General features: G+C 51.0%; 1 protein-coding gene across 1 annotated transcript in view; it reads right to left on the bottom strand.

The window, feature by feature from the left end:
- GREB1 (growth regulating estrogen receptor binding 1) overlaps window positions 1-17,563 on the bottom strand; it is a 67,322-nt gene that overhangs the window by 30,586 nt on the left and 19,173 nt on the right. The window contains exons 7-16 of the mRNA XM_068978410.1: window positions 15,132-15,245; window positions 14,466-14,609; window positions 12,549-12,734; window positions 9,181-9,531; window positions 7,954-8,082; window positions 7,140-7,268; window positions 6,316-6,513; window positions 5,499-5,679; window positions 3,354-3,549; window positions 957-1,093 (exon numbers count right to left, since the gene is read on the bottom strand). Of these exons, the coding sequence (XP_068834511.1) occupies window positions 957-1,093; window positions 3,354-3,549; window positions 5,499-5,679; window positions 6,316-6,513; window positions 7,140-7,268; window positions 7,954-8,082; window positions 9,181-9,531; window positions 12,549-12,734; window positions 14,466-14,609; window positions 15,132-15,245 (1,765 nt within the window). The remainder of the gene's footprint in view (window positions 1-956; window positions 1,094-3,353; window positions 3,550-5,498; window positions 5,680-6,315; window positions 6,514-7,139; window positions 7,269-7,953; window positions 8,083-9,180; window positions 9,532-12,548; window positions 12,735-14,465; window positions 14,610-15,131; window positions 15,246-17,563) is intronic.

Below are 17,563 nucleotides of genomic sequence, written 5' to 3'. Positions count from 1 at the left end.
AAAACAAGCTGCCACAAGGAGAGACGACAGAGCTCAGTTCAACACCCACAGTGAGCAGCAGAGCCATTCACTTTGTTTTATATTGTATGCACATGTGAAGTCACTTCATTTGTGTCTGACTCTTTGGGACCCGATGGACCGTAGCCCACCAGGCTCCTCTGTCCAGGCAAGAATACTGGAGCAGGTTGCCATGTTCTCCTCCAGGGAATCTTCCTGACTCGAGGATTGAACCTGCGTCTCCTGCATTGGCAGGTGGGTTCTTTACTGCTGAGCCACCTGAGAAGCCCCAAGTGTTTTTATTAGACAGTCTGTAAATCTGGGCCTGCCTTTTCCACATACACACTGTGTGGATGTCAGCCCTTAATCTCCCTAAGCCTCCGTTTCTTCATCTGTAAAGTGACAACGTTGATACCCACCTCGGGGGTGTGCTGTGACAGGGTTGAAAAGGTAACTCTGATTCTGGGTTCAGACCCAGTTCTGTCACTTTCTAGATGTATGGCCTGAGAAAGAGTCTCCCTGAGTCTCAGTTTATTTGCAAATGTGACTAATAATAACAGCTGTCTTGGAGAGGTCGGGAGGACTAAATAAGATAATGAAAGTAAGGCTCTTGGAACAAAACAGGCACATAGTAGATAAACAAAGGAAATAAAGACAAAGCCAACTGATCACCACTCTTTACACTTTGTGGCATCTTAATTCCGCCCATTTTCTTGCCCTCCCTTGAGTCTCAGACACACAGTTCCACATTCCAGCATATTTCTGTCCATTCTCACTCACATGATATCACCAGCCCAGTATGCAAAACAAGGAATAAATTAAGGTCCACTGAAGCGACTTGAGTCACCCAGGAAGGGAGGCAGGTGACCTGCTCCCCAGACATGCCCTGGCTGCGCAGTCATTCCTCACCTGGCACTCGACTACTGAGCAGTTTTAGGAACTTCAGGAGAGCGGTGTACCTTTTTCCCAGTGCAGTGACCATGGCCTCAAAGGAGCTGTCGTATCTCAGCAACGGGAGGCTGTGTCCTGAGAGCGTGGACTCGATGAACTCAGACAGCCCGAAGTACTTCCTGTTCTCAGGATACAAGTCCACGCCCTAAAACAGAGATGCATCTCGGTCATGCCAATGACACATTTGTGGGAACCGTGAATGTCACGTGCTGGGGGCACAGGCGACCTGAACGGCATCTTGCTCTAAACTGAGCTGACTCTGCAGTGCCCTGGGTGACCTTTTATAAATGTCTTTCCTCTGCAGACCTAGAGCACGGAGCACTCCATGCATAAAGGCCAGTGCCTCCCCATCACTCAAGATATTTCCATTCAACTGATGCTAGTGCCTTGGCCAAGAAGAAAATCAACCTTGTTTTACTTTTTTTTTTTAGACACACAACTTTTTTTGTTAAAACTGCTTCTTTCCAACAATTTTAATTGGCTTTGCTGCTGCTGCTGCTGCTGCTAAATCACTTCAGTCGCATCCGACTCTGTGCGACCCCATAGACGGCAGCCCACCAGGCTCCCCCGTCCCTGGGATTCTCCAGGCAAGAACACTGGAGTGGGTTGCCATTTCCTTCTCCAATGCATGAAAGTGAAAAGTGAAAGTGAAGTCGCACAGTCGTGTCTGACTCTTCACGACCCCATGGACTGCAGCCCACCAGGCTCCTCCGTCCATGGGATTTTCCAGGCAAGAGTACTGGAGTGGGTTGCCATTGCCTTCTCCTAACTGGCTTTAGGAATAGGCAAATCAATTATTTTTGCATTCAGGTGCTATTACATCAGCAGAAAGAAATGCACTTATCTAACCAATTTTACTCACGTTGATATAAAATTCCTCACAAACTAACATCAGAGCTTATCAAACTTCAGAGAAGAGGGAAGTTGGGGAAGGATGCTAAAACTACAAAAGTGAAAGTGAAAGTCGCTCAGTCATATCCGACTCTTCGCGACAGTCCACAAAATTCTCCAGGCTAGAATACTGGAATGGGTAGCTTTTCCCTTCTCCAGGGGATCTTCCCAACCCAGGGATCAAATCCAGGTCTCCAGCATTGCAGGCGGACTCTTCACCAGCTGAGCCACAAGGGAAGCCCAAGAATATTGGAGTGGGTAGCCAGCCTATCCCTTCTCCAGCGGCTCTTCCCAACGCAGGAATCAAACTGGGGTTTCCTGCATTACAGGTAGATTCTTTACCATGAACTATGCTCTCAGGTAGCACAAGGCTTAAGCATGAGGACCATGGAGTCAGCCAGACTGGGTCATATCCCAGTCTGGCTCCAGAACTTTCTAGATGCATGGCTTTAGGTAAGTGCCTTAAACCATCCCCTCTGCCTCATCTTCCCTATTTGTAAATCAGAAATCAATGTAGCATCTGCGTCTTATCCAAGTTCATGAGATAAAGCACTTTGAACGTTGCCTGCCAGGCTCATGGTAAGCACTACATGAAAACAACTGCCGTCACCATCTATGTATATATATGTACATGTTTGGCTGTCAGGTGTGAATTGCAGCATGCAGGATCTTTCTTTGGGGCGCACAGACTCCCCAGTTGTGGCGCTTAGACTTGGTAATTGCAGTGTGTGAGCTTAGTTGCTCTAGGGCATGTAAGATCTTAGTTCCCCAACCAGGGATCAAACTCTTGTTCCCTGCATTGCAAGGCAGATTCTTAACCACTGGACCACCAGGGAAGTTCCCAGCTGCTGTCTCTGCCTCTGATTCTGAGTCAGTTGGCTGCAAACGAAGCATCAGCACCTTTAGAGGTTGCTCGGATGACTCCGAGACGCTTTGAAAAAGTCCAGAACTTGATGTCTACTGCTTGCTTGTATAATTAGGCAGAATCCAAATATCCAGAGTTTTCACATTACAAGAATGACTGCTGTCTTCTATTTTGGTGAGAAAATGGCAGATGATAAGCTGAAATAAAACTCACTAGGGTTTGTGGATGTGTGTTCAGTTTGAGAAAGGAGATTTTGAACCTCACTGCTGAAGGAGGCAAGGATAGGAAAAATAGGAACACTTCTAGACAAACTTAGAGTCGCCCCATATGGAGCTCAAGTCCTCACAGCCCTGGAAGCCTCAATGTCCAACACCAGGAGAGTGAGAGCTTCAGCCACTCAAAGAGCTTCAGTCAGCAGAGAAACAGCAAACCAGGAGCACTCTCTTACGAGCTCTTAAGGAAGAAGCCGAGAAGTGCACCGCAGGAAGGTTTCCAAAGACCAACCAGGGTTAACTCTAACCCTGGGTAGAATCAACGAACCAAGGAGTTGGAACCCACTGACCCCCAGCATCAGTCAAATCTTTACTGAACAGAGCCTCTCCCAGCCCAACGTCACTGGTGCAGCGGGCCCAACCGCCCGGGCACTCACGTCACTGTAGGAGGCTGGCCAGTGGATCTCGTTGTAGGGGCTGACGAGGGTGTGCTGTGTCTGTAGCGCATACGGGAAGGAGGTCACGTGGAGTGTTACGATGTTGGGGGCCTCCTTCACCTCCTTGCAGTTGAGCAATCTGTCCACCAGCCCCACAGATGGGTCACTTTGGGAGTAGAGGTTATGAACAGCGCTACTGAGGGAGGAAAAGGGGGAGAAGAAATGGTAAGTGGACGACCAGCGTCGTCCTGTCACCTGACCAGGATCAAACATTTGGATCAGTTGATAATGAGCCCCCCAGTGCTGCCAACAACCGAAGCTTAGAACTCTGCCCTTGACTAGGAAAATGAAATTTTAAAGAAAAATACCAGTGGGATTTCCGGGCAGTACAGTAGTTACAACTCCTTGCCTTCAAGGCCAAGGGCGTGGGTTTGATCCCTGGTTGGGGAACTAAGGTCTTGCGAACTATAGGGTGTGGCCAAAAAAGAGAAGAAAAAAAAATCTGAGTACACTTCAGGTACCTGTCAGGGACTCCCCAGTCATGACCTGTTAAAAGCCTGGCTGGGGGAGCAGTGTTTCCAGAGGAGCGCTTGCACAATACACAGTCCATCTGCTTCTCTAGCACAGGGATGCTCACCCAGCCGTCAACGAGTCGCCTTTCTCCCCTGGGCCAACCTGATTGTACACCCATCTCCTGAAGTTCTTTTCTCTAAAGTCCTGTGACCTTGAATTGATCCAAAGAGGACCTAAAATGGTGCATTCTCTACCAAATGTTACAGCATAGGACCAGGAATAGGAAGCACTTTGGACAGAGGCGGAGGAGACAGTCGCCTCTTAGCCTTCCTCTGTGGGATGGGGCCCTGACTGTTGTCTTCTGTAAATTGAGGGGGATGGGAAAAAAAATCAGTGCTTCACCTCTTGGGTGGCAGGTCACCACTCGGAAAAACCTACCCACCAAAGGAAAATGGACAATATAGCTTTCTATATAACTCAGAATGTTCGAATTCGCCCAGTGCTAGACTGGACACCCTTTACCTGGGTGAACTTTAAGGCTCTGGCCAGCCCTGCACTTCTGCACCCGCTGCAAATCAGAGCTTCCCTCCAGGGTCTGACCCGTCATCTTCCCTCCCTCCTCATCCAGGTCAGGGGCAGTGTCTAAACGCACAACCCCAGTCTCTCGGAAACGCCCAGGAACCCTGCCAGACTCCAAGCTTGAGACTATCTGAAGTTCATCCAGATTTACGTTCATTTGAGCCGAGTAAGTGAAATCAGCTTGGGAAGGGCAGCAGCTGTGACCCACATGGTCCAGAGCTGTGAGGCTCGGTCAGGAAGGGGTTGGGTAGAGCTCCTCCCATCTGGATCCCTTTCTGGCACCAGTGCTGTACCCACTGTTCTGCCCCTGCCACCCTTCTCCCCCCAACCCAGCCTGTGATGTTGAGCAAGATGCCCACCTTCTCCAGTTTCCATAATGATCCCTTTTAGAGGCCTTTTAGGGCTTCCCTCATAGCTCAGTTGGTAAAGAATCCATACTGCATCCATACTGCAATACAGGAGACCCAGGTTCAATCCCTGGGTCGGGAAGATCCCCTGGAGAAGGAAATGGCAACCCACTCCAGTATTCTTGCCTAGAGAACCCCACAGACAGAGGAGCCTTGCAGGCTACAGTCAATGGGGTCGCAAACGTCAGACACAATTTAGCGACTAAACCACCACCAGAGGCCACCTGAGATGACCCCTCAGCTAACTTCTGGCCCTATGGTCTGAAACAGCCCCACAGCACCTGCCAACAAATGCCAAGCCCCCAACATCATTCGTCTTTTTAACACTGACGCCCACTGTCGCAAATATTACCCATACGTTGTGTGCACGCACACTTAGTCACTCAGTCATGTCTGACTCTTTGCAACCCCATGGACTGTAGCCCGCCAGGCTTCTCTGTCCATGGGATTTCCCAGGCAAAACTACTGGAGTGGATTGCCATTTCCTTCTCCAAGGGATCTTCCTGACCCAGGGATCAAACCCACATCTCCTGCATCGCCAGGCAGATACTTTACCACTGTGCCACCAGGGAAACCCATATAATCCACACATCTTCATTCAGATAAGGGAAATGCCAGCCCTGCCCTGGGCCACAGCCAGTCTAACCTTACAAGATCCCAGTGGGCGTGGTCATGGATGAGGACGAAGAGTGTGTGCGGATTCTGAAAGGAGTTTTGCAGGAAGGACTTGAACTTTGTCTGTGCTTCGGCATCAAGCTTCAGAACATATTGCTCCACCCTCTGCCTGGTCACGTGCTCCTTCTCCAAGCCCAGCTCCAGCAAAACCCCTGCAACACAGTGAAAATACATCAGTAGCTCCAAACATGGCTGTGAGGTTTTTGAGTCATCAACAGACCCTTGAGCAGGATCTCCCATGTGGCAGGCTCCAAGCTGGGCCCAGAGGCTACAGGGATGGAGGAGTTATGAATGAGTCAGGAAGCCAGATACCAGAATATAGTTCACTGACTTGAGTGGAACAGAGGGAATAGTCTAGTGACGCCTTGCTTTTAACAGTTTATAAAATCATGAACAAGCTGGGCATCAGCTTCATGAGCTATGAACTGGGGGTGTTAATACTACCCCTTCTGCTTCAGGAACAAAGATGATGTTAGAATCCAAATCTGAATGTAGGTACATCAGAGCTTCTGCAACCAGACAGACATCAGACACTCCCTGAAAGGCCCGTGACATGCCATGTTAAGTTGCTTCAGTCATGTCCGACTCTTTATGACCTCATAGACTGTAGCCTGCCAGGCTCCTCTGTCCATGGGATTCTCCAGGCAAGAATACTGGAGTGGGTTGCCATGCCCTCCTCCAGGGGATCTTCCCAACCCAGGGATCGAACCCATGTCTCCTGTGGCCCCTACATTGCAGGCGGCTTCTTTACCGCTGAGCCACCAGGGAAACCCCAAAAGGGCCCATACCTGAATGCCACACGTGGAAGAGGGTCTGCTGGTAAGTCACTTCTGAGGGTGGAATACAAATCAGAAAGTCCACCTTCTCAAAGGATCCCAAGTCCAGATTTTGGGTGCTGGAATCCGCGATTGAACACACATGGGAGAGGAGCTTCTGGGCCACAGCCAGCTGGAAGGGCCGGATGCGGTGGGGCTCCAGATGGTAACCTGGAACCAGAGCCCCCGTCAGGGTGAGGAGCACCACGAGCAGACCGCTGTAGCCCTGGACTCTGCGGGGGACTCAAGCAAGAGCCCCATCCGGCTCACACAGGGATGAGGGAACCGGAAAAGACCAGCATTCTTGAGTGCCTGCTCTGGGCTACGCACCATGCTGGTCATGTCACACCTTATTCCTGATTTAAAAATTAAAAGATGAACAGCACTCAGGGATCTCAGGGGCTGAGACCTACTCCACCTGGAGGGGACAAAGACGGGATCCCAGGGAAGCTGATGCTGAGACTGGGCTTCCGAAGAGGCTGCAGGTTCTCAGGAAGAGGAGGAGACCAGCAGAGCCCCTCAGGAACATAGCATGAATAAAACATTCCAACAGTGCATTGATAAACTAGAAATCAACTCAGAGAAAGGAAAGTGTACAGATGTACATTTCAGGGTAAAATATGACTGTTCTCATTAAAGACTAAAATGAAAGTTAGGTATTAGGTCTACTTTGATGCTAGGGAAACACCCTGCCCACTGGATGTGCCTCGAAACTGTGCTTCCTTGCAGACCCTGGGGGCCCCGGGACGCTGCCCCACCAGCCTGGAGCTTGGCCACCATTCCCCGGCACCACTCACTTGTACATGCAGGTGCCCCGCCGACATCCAGGGATGCTGACTTGCTGACAGAGGAGGCAGCAAGTGAGGAAGAAACAAGGCCTTGATTTTCCTGATGGAATTTGTCCAGCAAAATGTCAATGTCGCCTTCTGCCCCCAAACAGAGAGAACATCAGAAATGGGTTTTCCATCTCAGGGAAACTCAACATCAAGGGAACAACCTCTATGTGTTAGGCACTGTCCTGGGCCTGGGGCACCAGAGATAGGGTGGCCCATCCTGTGAAAGAGCCCACGGCCAAAGAAGGCAGATGTCCTTAGGAAAATGACATTATGACCCAGTGGGTTTTAGGGCAGGAGGCCAGACGTCAGGAGGTAGGGGTCTGAGCCCATCCTGGAGAAGAAGGGGCCAGCAAAGGTTTCTGGGAGGAAATGGGGTGACTCTTGAAGGGCGAGTAGCCAGGAAAAGAAGGGAGATGGGCACTCAAAGCTTGGAACACACGGAATGAAGCACAGAGAATACACTTCTCCAACAAGAGGCTTTAAGCAACTGAGATGGGGAGGCAGGAGGGTGATGGACAGAGCCCTGGAGGTAGAGAGGACCATGCACAAGGCCTGTATGTGCCCCCAAAGGCACCACACAGACAGACACCACACAGCCAGAGCAGGAATCAGCTAGCCAGAGACCCCACACCATGGAAGGGCCACCGCACCTGTAAATCCAGGCCAACCTAGGCAGCTCACAGGGATGGGCTCTGAGATGGCCTCCCCTTGCGTCTGTGTTTATTTCTGTCTCATCAGTGTATGGTGACTTGCACCTGTCTGACTACAAGCATACCTGGACAGAGGGTGCTAAAAAAGGCCCCTAGCGAGTCCACTTTCCCGGTAACCAGCTCGTAATTGACTTCTTTCTGGTACTCGGCTGGGGTGAGAAGGCTCTCAGAAAGAATCCGGGCTTGGTATTTTCCTGGAAAACAAATGACAGCTTTGACAGGGCCCTCTGCTTAGAATTAGAGCATGAGCTCTTCGATGGCAGTCTATGCCTGCATCCCTTTCTCCCTCCATCCTCCAAGCCCAGCATCACGCCGGGCTAACAGCAGGGCTTCCTGCTGCTGCTGAAATGAATGAATGGTACACACGCCCCAGGGCCCAGTTTGGAACCTGACTCTCTCCCCCACTTAACCAGCTGTGTAACCCGGGCTGACCCAGCTTCCTCATCTGTAATTCATGGCTGGCAGCTCTGTCTACTTCACAGGACTATCGTGGGGACGAAACAGGGCAAGGTTTATGAAAAGTGCAGCCCAATGCCTGATGCAGTGAAGGCTCCAGCACTGAAGGTACTACTCAAATCAATGTAAAGAATTTATTTAAAAAACACAGAAGGCGTTCAGGATGAAGGAATGACAAGAGATAATGAAGACCCAGCGGAGAAGCAATCTGAAATCAGCCCCTCATCTGAGATCCTCCACACTCCCCTCTTCCCCCAGAGACATCCCCCCGCCCTGTGTCTGCCTTTCCACCAGCACACGGGCTCCAGGAAAGCAGGACATCATTCCTGTATCCCCAGCCCCCAGGACAGTGGCTGCACATAGTAGGGCTTCAATAAGTGTTTTTAGTTAATTAGCTAATAGTTAATTAGCTGACAGCCTCATTAACCCACACAACCCACTAAGGTCATTATTTTTTTTCTCTCCATTATGTAGTTGAAGATGCTGAGGAATGGAGTCACTGATCACAGGGTGGCGGCAGGGTGGCGGAGGGGTGGTGGTGGTGTGGAGGGGTTTCCCTGCATCTATACAGACCCCAAACTTGCCCCCAGTGTCTCAGAGAAACCAGAACTGCAGCACCTTTCATTCCAGAAGGAATGGCTTTTTCCAGAAGCGTGCTATTCAGGGCACACCAGGGGTGGCTGAGTGTTAACTGCAGTTACTAACCAGCGCTGATGCAAACTCCAGGCCCCCGAGGGGCCAACAGCCAGGTGTGTGTGGGGTGGGGGGCGGGGGGTGCGGGGTGGCGGTGCTTCTGGGTGTCAACAGAAACATCTCAGCGGAGGGCCCAGCCTCACCGGTGACGGCGATGCAGGAGTCGATGGCGGCGCTCCGGCAGGCACAGATGATCACCACGTAGTTGGTCTTGGCCAGCTTGCCCTCTATCAGCAGCCGGAACATCTCAGAGAGGCCCTCAGCCAGAGAGTAGGTGCACTCAATGACGTGCACGCTGTCGTTGCAGGAGCTGGCAGCCAGGCCGGCCAGCCAGGGCAGCTGCGCGGAGGTCACTGGTGCCACGGCGCCCGGCGCGGGTGGGAAGGGCTGGGGCGGCGCCTGCTGGTACTGCCGGATCTCTGTTAGATGCGACTCGCGCCACGAGCGCAGGAAGATCTGCTCCAGGTCCTCCATCAGGGGCACCTGGTCCGCCGCTGGCAACGACAAGGCGGGTGGGAGGGGCTTCAGCGCCTGCCCCGCCCACACCGCAGGGCAGTGCTGGGGAGATGCGCTGTGCCCTAATGTCCACCTGACACAATCTGAATGATCAACACCCAAAATAGAGGGAGACTGCAAATGCAACCCTCATCTCATCAGCCTAAAAGAACCACTATTTTTGAGTGCTTCTCAGCCTTTTCTCCCCCACGTGCTGGAATTTTATGTTGTTGTTCAGTGGCTCAGTCCTGTCTGACTCTTGGTGACCCCATGGCCTGCAGTACACCAGGCTTCCCTGTCCTTCACTATCTCCAGGAGCCTGCTCAAACTCATGTCCAATGAGGCAGTGATGCCATCCAACCGTCTCATGCTCTGTCGACCCCTTTTCCTCCTGCCTTCATCTTTGCCAGCATCGGAGTCTTAAATCACTATGAACTGAACTGAAAGTCACTCTGTCGTGTCCGACTCTCTGTGACCCTATGAACTGTAGCCCGCCAGGCTCCTCTGTCCGTGGAATTCTCCAGGCAAGAATACTGGAGTGGGTTGCCATTCCCTTCTCCAGGGGATCTTCCCCACCCACGGATCGAACTTGGGTCTCCCACATTGCAGACACATTCTTTACCGTCTGAGCTACCAGAGAAGCCCTTTTAATCACTATAATGGGTTTAAATCACTGTTAACGATTGTGGGGAAATGACTTCAGGGTGTGTCTGCCTCCTTACCATCATGCCAGCATCAAACCACAATCATGATGTTTACAGCTTTCACACACAGCATTGTAACCAGGTACGTGACATCCCATGACTTGGAGGTGCCATCACAGACTTAGCAACACTGATCTATCATTGACCCTTGCATTGCTCCTGAGTAAGCACCTTCAAAGATACTTCTGCAGGACACAGCTTTATGTAAAGGACATAACTTCCTGAGCCTAAATGGACCTACAGAGCTGACCGGTAACACATCATCAGACTGTCTCCAGACGGTCTAAATGTGACAACTTACCATGCCATTAACAAACCACAACAACCCGGCTTCTACTGCACCCCTAGATCTTATTGGATACCATCGTTTGGGTTCTTATCATCAACTAACTGAGAAAAACTCCACTTGTTTGATTTGTTAACTTTGTACTTCTTTGACGACTAGCGAGACTGAGTATTTTCAACATTTTTCCCTATAGCTATTATCTGGTTTACATGTCAGAACTTTACATTTGGGTGAGCCAGTGGAAAGAGAGCCACAGTTTGATTTAGAAAACGTGTCCCCATCCAGCTACACCCAGCACCAGCTGTGAAGCCTTGAGCTATCTTAGGATACAGCTTTCTGATCTGAAAAAAACAGGGATCATACCACTTCCTCATGGGGCTACGCCAAAACTGGATTAGATAAGCTGTCATATTTCCTGTCTTTTTAAAGTTTTTCCCTGGAGCCCACAGCCCCTTCCTGACCCACCACCACCCATCAAAGCACCTGCGAGAGCTGCTCACACTCACCATGCTTGTCTCCTCACCTCCATCCCCTCTGACCCATTCTAGTACGGGTTTTGTCCCCAACTCTCCTCATATCTCCACCCACCCAGGTTGCCAGTAGTTTCCACATGCCCCAACCCAATGGTCAATCATCAGCCAGCCCTCAGTTCTAGGCCATTAATGAAATGAAGTCAGATCATATCTGAAACTGAAAGTCACTCAGTCGTGTCTGACTCTTTGTGACCCCATGGACTGTAGCCCACCAGGCTCCTCTGTCCATGGGATTTCCCAAGGGAAAATACTGGAGTTGGTTGCCATTCCCTTCTCCAGAGGATCTTCCCGAACCAAGGATTGAACCTGGGTCTCCTCCATTGCAAGCAGATTCTTTACCCATCTGAGCCACCAGGGAAGCCCAGATCATATCTGTCCCCTGCCTGATAGCATTCCAGTGCTGCTATGGACTGAATTGTGTCCCCCTCCATTCATACGTTGAAGTGTTAACCCCCAATGTGACTATATTTAGCGAGAGGGCCTTTAGAGAAGTAGCTAAGGTTAAGTGGGTTCATAAGGGTGGGGTCCTAGGCCAGTAGGATGGGTGTCCCTATAAGAAAAGGAAGCAATCTCGGAGCTCACCCTCTGTTCCCACACACACGCATGAAGGAAAGGCCATGGGAGGACACGGCCATCCACAAGCCAGGAAGAGAGGGCCTCCCCAGAACCCCACCATGGGGCCACTCTGACCTTGGACTTCCAGCCTCCAGAACTATGAGAAGATAAAACCTCTGTGGCTTAAGCACAGTCTGTGGTATTTTGCTACGGCAGCCTAAGCAGATAGACACAAGCAGTTCTCACTGTGTCTGACATACAGACTCTTGACCTTAGCCTGAGGCCCTGCCGGCTCTCTGATAACAACCTCACTCTCAGGCTCTCACTGGGTGGCCACCCTGGCGCCTGCTGACCTGGGGCACCACGCCACGCCTTGGCCCTTGCCTCTGCCCCCCGACTCTGCCTCCCTGAGGTCTTCACAAGCCTGGCTCCTCCTCATCACTCAGGTCTCGACTCAGGGACGCCTTTCCCGACAACCTGGATCAGCCCACAACCACCCACCACACTCCCATTGCTTCTTTTTCTCCTGTTAACGGTTTCTCTCTCCCACTAGAATCCTTGAGGGCAGAGCCTTTGTGGTATTCCTGCTGTATCTCTGCACCTAGAATGGCAGAAAAATCACTTTTGGAAAAAAAAAAAAATTTATCTGGTTGCATCGGGTTTTCATTGTGGCATGTGGGGTCTTAGTTCCCCAACCAGGGATCGAACCCATGTCCTCTGCATTGCAAGGCAGATTCTTAACCACTCGAAGTCCCAGGAAATTGTATTTGAATTCGTACTGCCATCCCAGCCCCTCAGGTGGTGACCACTGCAGTGACCTGATGACGGAGGCCGTCTTCAGGAGGGCTCTGAGTGAGGGTCCGTGATCAGCCCGTATGCACGTCCCTCCTTTAGCGATTATTCCACCAGTGGTTCCCGTGAAATGGGAGGGGACTCACCCAGCTGGACGAGATAGTAGACGGTCAGCAGGAGCTGCATCTCCTCCGAGATGGGCTGAATGGTGGAGGCCCCGTACTGCTCGTAGGCTCTGGAGATGGACTGCGAGTTCTGGTAGCACATGTACAGCAGGGGGCTCACGACCACGTCGTTCAGGTTGCCGCACAGGTAGGGGAAGTTTCCGTGGCCTGGGGGAGGGGACACAGCATGGCTTGGCAACTGGCCTCAGGCACAACGTGTGGTCTCCACATGTGCACGCATGAGAGCCGACTCACATGTGCACTCAGTCGTGTCCAACTCTTTGTGACCCCGTGCACCAGAGCCCGCCAGGCTTATCTGTCCATGGGATTCTCCAGGCAAGAATACTGGAGAGGGTTGCCATGCCCTCCTCCAAGGAATCTTCCCCACCCAGGGATCGAACCTGCATCTCCTGTGACTTCTGCATTGCAGGCAGATTCTTTACCACTGAGCCAGCAGGGAAACCTGGGGCTCTCTGCATGCAAGGGAGTGAAAACATGCAGGCCAGCTGCTCTTGAGGCAACTCAAGCTCCTTTGTGGGGAAGTCTTGAACTCTCAGCCCGTGCTGGTTTGTGCACCTGTTCTCATAACTGACAGGGGCTGTAGCATTTGCTTATTCACTTGCAGTCTCCACCTTTTTGGCACCAGGGATCAGTTTCATGGAAGACAATTTTTCCACAGACCCAGGGTGGGGGTGGGATTACGGTGTGGGGATGATTCAAGAGCAATATATTTATTGTGCACTTTATTTCTATTATTATTATATCAGCTCCACCTCCAATCATCAGGCATTAGACCCTAGATATTAAAGACTCCTGATTTACTCCAATTTCTTATTTTACAGCCAAGCACACTAAGGCCCAGAGAGAATTACTAAAGCTGCTCGGCCATCGCCTGTGCCTCCCAGCCCCCTAGGACTCCTTGATGAGCTGAGTTAGGAAAATAAACCACTGTACAGATCAGAGACTCCAGACATTGACAGAACTTGACAAATGCTTCAGCAAATGGTACAAGATTAATTCTGAGAGCAGCCCTCAGAGGCAGGACAGCCCGGGCCAGATCTATTATTAACTAGGTTATCCTCAGCAAGAAGCTTCACTTCCCCAAGCCCTGGTCTCTGCATGTGTAAAACAAGGTGAAGATATCAAACCCTTGTGCAGTCTCTGAGATGATTAAATGTGGTAAGTGCCTGCATGGTATTGTGTACTCAGACAGCCTCCATTTATTCACCAAACACACACTGAGTAGACGCCTGCTGTGTGCTGTGTGCAGGCACCATGCTCAGCTCCGGGGGAAACCTAGACCAGGACACAGTTCACAGCCTCAAGAAAATTGTCTCCCAAACCTGAGGGTGCGCTAGGATCCCCCGAAAGGCTTCCTAAAACACAGATTGCCAGACCCCACCACAGAGCCTCTGATTCCAACTCGGGCCTGGTTCTGATTCTGGGATGGGTGGGCCTGGGAATTTATATCTCTACTGAGCTCCTGGGTGGTGCTGTTTTTGCTGGTCCAGGAACCACAATTTGGGGAGCACCGCTCACAAACACTCTGGTTTATCAGAGGCAACAGAAAGAATTACTCTTAGGGGAAGGATGTGACATTTGTCATAAGGGAGGCACAAAGATGCTACAGCGGGGCCCAGATAAAGGGTCAGAACAAACGAACAAGCAAATGGTCGTCACAGAAAACAGTGACGGGCTCCGAAACTTCTGGCGTCTGAGCAGGGGCCACCCCAGTGACAGGTCTGCTTGGTTCTCTCATTGCCCTGGAAACGGCTTTAGAAGTTCTCCCAGGAGGACAACCTGGTGTGGAGTCAGACTGGAATGATGTGTCATGTCGTCTGTTTCTAATGTATTCCCTGGCTCCCCGACCTTCCGCCCCCAGCGCATTGCTATACTTGCCTTTAAAGATCACTGGCTTGGCCTTGCATATCTTCAACAAGTTGTCGGGAACAGACACAGGCTCTCCGGAAGCCACAACAGGAAAGGTGACTGAAGCTGGTCCCACCAAGCCGACCTGGGGCATGCAGGTTACACCTGCGCTTTCTAGGGACACACCGAGAGCGTGAAGAGGATACGTCAGACAGGGCATCTACCTCCGGCAGACCTGACATCAGGCCAGCCAACACACCTGCTACAACTCTACCTTCTCCGCACCTCCAGGAGCACCCAAGTCTGGGAACCACAGGTTCCTGAGTCAAAAGATCTTAAAGGTCACCGGGTCCCCCTGCCCCACCGAACAACCCAGTTTTCTCTTCTTCAATGTCCCTGCCAAGTGACAAGCACGCCTTTTAGAAAAAATTCTCTAAGATCAGGAAACTCAATACTGTGCAGGAATCCTGGGCTTTGTGAAGCAAGCCTAATACACGAGAAAGAGAATCTTTTGTTATACTCAAGTGTGCCTCCCTAGAATTTTCTCACCAATACATATGAAAGCATGTGTGTACACACACGCACATGCACACATGAACATGCACATGCTCGTACACACACATTCACACACACACACACACCACCACCACCACCAGTGCCAGAACCTTGCCTCTGGGGCAGGGCTCCATCACTTACCATACTTGGCTCTGTTCCCCGCTCCCTGGGGGTAGCCCCCATCCGAAGCTGATGGAGACTCTGGTGACCAGCCTTTGTGGCGTTTTTTGGGAGGGCCAGAGTTTGATAAGATACCTAGACAACGTTCAGAGTGTGAATTAGGCTGTCACCAAAGACATGCTTCAGCAAAATGTTCCCCTGAGCTGGAGAATACTTATTCGTTATTTTTTTTAAAGCACAGCTTTACATCTAGCGCATTTTAGCTTCCCTAGTGGCTCACATGGTAAAGAATCTGCTTGTGATGCAGAAGAGCCCGTTCGATCCCTGGGTCTGAAAGAGCCCCCTGGAGGAGGACACAGCAACCAACTCCAGCATTCTTGCCTGGAGAATCCCATGGACAGAGGAGCCTGGTGGGCTACAGTCCATGGGGTCGCAAAGACTCGGACACGATTGAGCAACTAACAAACAGTCCAGAGGAAGCATCTAGGCTTAAAGAAATATCCTGTCGACCTCCATAAATGTTTCATTCCAAAGCTGTGTCAGTGCCTAAGCTTTAGCCCTCCGAGCCTTCCCTCCTTCATCTTTACAATGGGATCATAAAACCTACTCTGAAAGGTGACTTGATCAAGACTAAAGCGAATATATGTAAGGCACAGAGTTTGAGGCCAATAAACGGCAGCCACCAAGTCCAGATCCTCATTATCTAGCGTGGGTAGCCGTTCCCTTCTCCAGGGGACCTCCCCAATCCAGGGATTGAACCCAGGTCTCTCACATTGCAGGCGGGTTGTTTACCAACCGAGCCACCAGGGAAGCCCAAGAATACTGGAGTGGGTAGCCGTTCCCTTTTCCAGGGGATCTTCCCGACCCAGGAATCGAACCCAGGTCTCCCACATTGCAGGCAGATTCTTTGTGTCTGAACTACGAGGAAGTCCATCATCGTCTCCACATTCCAGTAAATTAATACTTGTTTCTGTAGATAAGCCCCAGCGGCAGTCAACCCACCACCACAGTTTCACCACTCGGGGGCAGTACCGATCCACCTGTGCACCTCTCCCCACCCCAGCCCTGAAAGCTAATTTCCGGCTAAAAAAATCCAGGGGAACAGAAGCTGGTACCCACTGCCACTAATGAGTCATCCTGCCCACGCCAGAACAGTGTGAGCATGACTCATGCTCTGTTCTTGGATTCTTCAAAATACCAAGAATTGGTTATCACATTTTGGGGGACCAATCTGACACAAAATATCCCTTACCTTTAGCGCTCTCTATGTTCAATCATGACACATTATATAAAGTTTAAATTTTAAAACACTCTATTCCTGGATGCAACCCTCTCCCAAGGAAATCAGAACCCCAGCATGTCCACACACCTCCGGATGACCCACCCCAACCCCCAGCCCCACCTCGAGCTCCTGGTGATTCTAAACCACAACCAGGATTGAGAACCACTAGTTTAGAGCAGTGTTTCTCCAAATCTAGCCAGAGACAAAGCTGGAGAGAACCAGGAGGAACTTGTTCCAAGTGTCTGCTCCTGGGCACACCTCAACCTACAGAAGCCAATCTCCAGAAATGAAAGGAAACACTTAGTCACAAGCACCCCTGGTTATCCTTAGATGTGCTGCTGTTTGAGAATTATTGCTTTTGAGTATCTTAAAAATAACCCAGTTATTTTCACCTCTTATTTAGACCAACGGAAAATGAATGAAACAAAATGAATAAAACGTTTAAAGACATGAAGTTCTTTGCTTGCAAAGAGCTTTCCCACAGGTGGGCTCCTCTGACCCCACAACCTCTGTGGCAGCTTCTATCACCTTGATGTCATTTAGAACTACATCTTCATTTCCCCACACATCTGTCCTCAAGAGCAGGGAAGAGCTCCCACACAGACTGAGATGCCAGCTCCTCTAAAAGCCATGTCAAACTACCAGAGGAGGAAGGGCAAGGGGATGGGGCCTCAGTATGAAGGCAGAAGGTCTGAGGGTGTTTTCTTCCTTTGGGGTGCTAACTGCCTCTACATAGACTCTTTGTGTATGCATGCTGAGTCACTTCAGTTGTGTCCGACGTTACGGCCCTATGACCTGTAGCCCGCCAGGCTCCTCTGTCCATGGGATTCTCCAGGTAAGAATACTGGAGTGGGCTGCCATGCCCCCCTCCAGAGGATCTTCCCCAAAGCTCTCCCAAAATGATGTCACCAGGAGCTGCCCCTGTGGACCAACCATTTCTGGCCATGTGTCCTGGTGCTGGGAAGGGGGACGCTATTTGGCATTTGGGGAGAGGCAAGTCTTCACTGTAGCCCACTCCCTGCAGGCACTGCAACATCCAGACCCCGAGCTAGACAACGCAGAAAGGGATTCTGTGCATTTCCCACCTCCCCCTCCCCACTCTGACCCCACCCTGTCCCGTCCCATGGAGGGCAGCATTTCAGCTGAGAACCACGGAGCCCCCAAGTCCTTG

This window comes from Capricornis sumatraensis, chromosome 1 (genome assembly GCF_032405125.1).
Source record: "Capricornis sumatraensis isolate serow.1 chromosome 1, serow.2, whole genome shotgun sequence".
Taxonomy (NCBI): Eukaryota; Metazoa; Chordata; class Mammalia; order Artiodactyla; family Bovidae; genus Capricornis; species Capricornis sumatraensis.
This window is presented reverse-complemented; position numbering and strand designations above follow the sequence as displayed.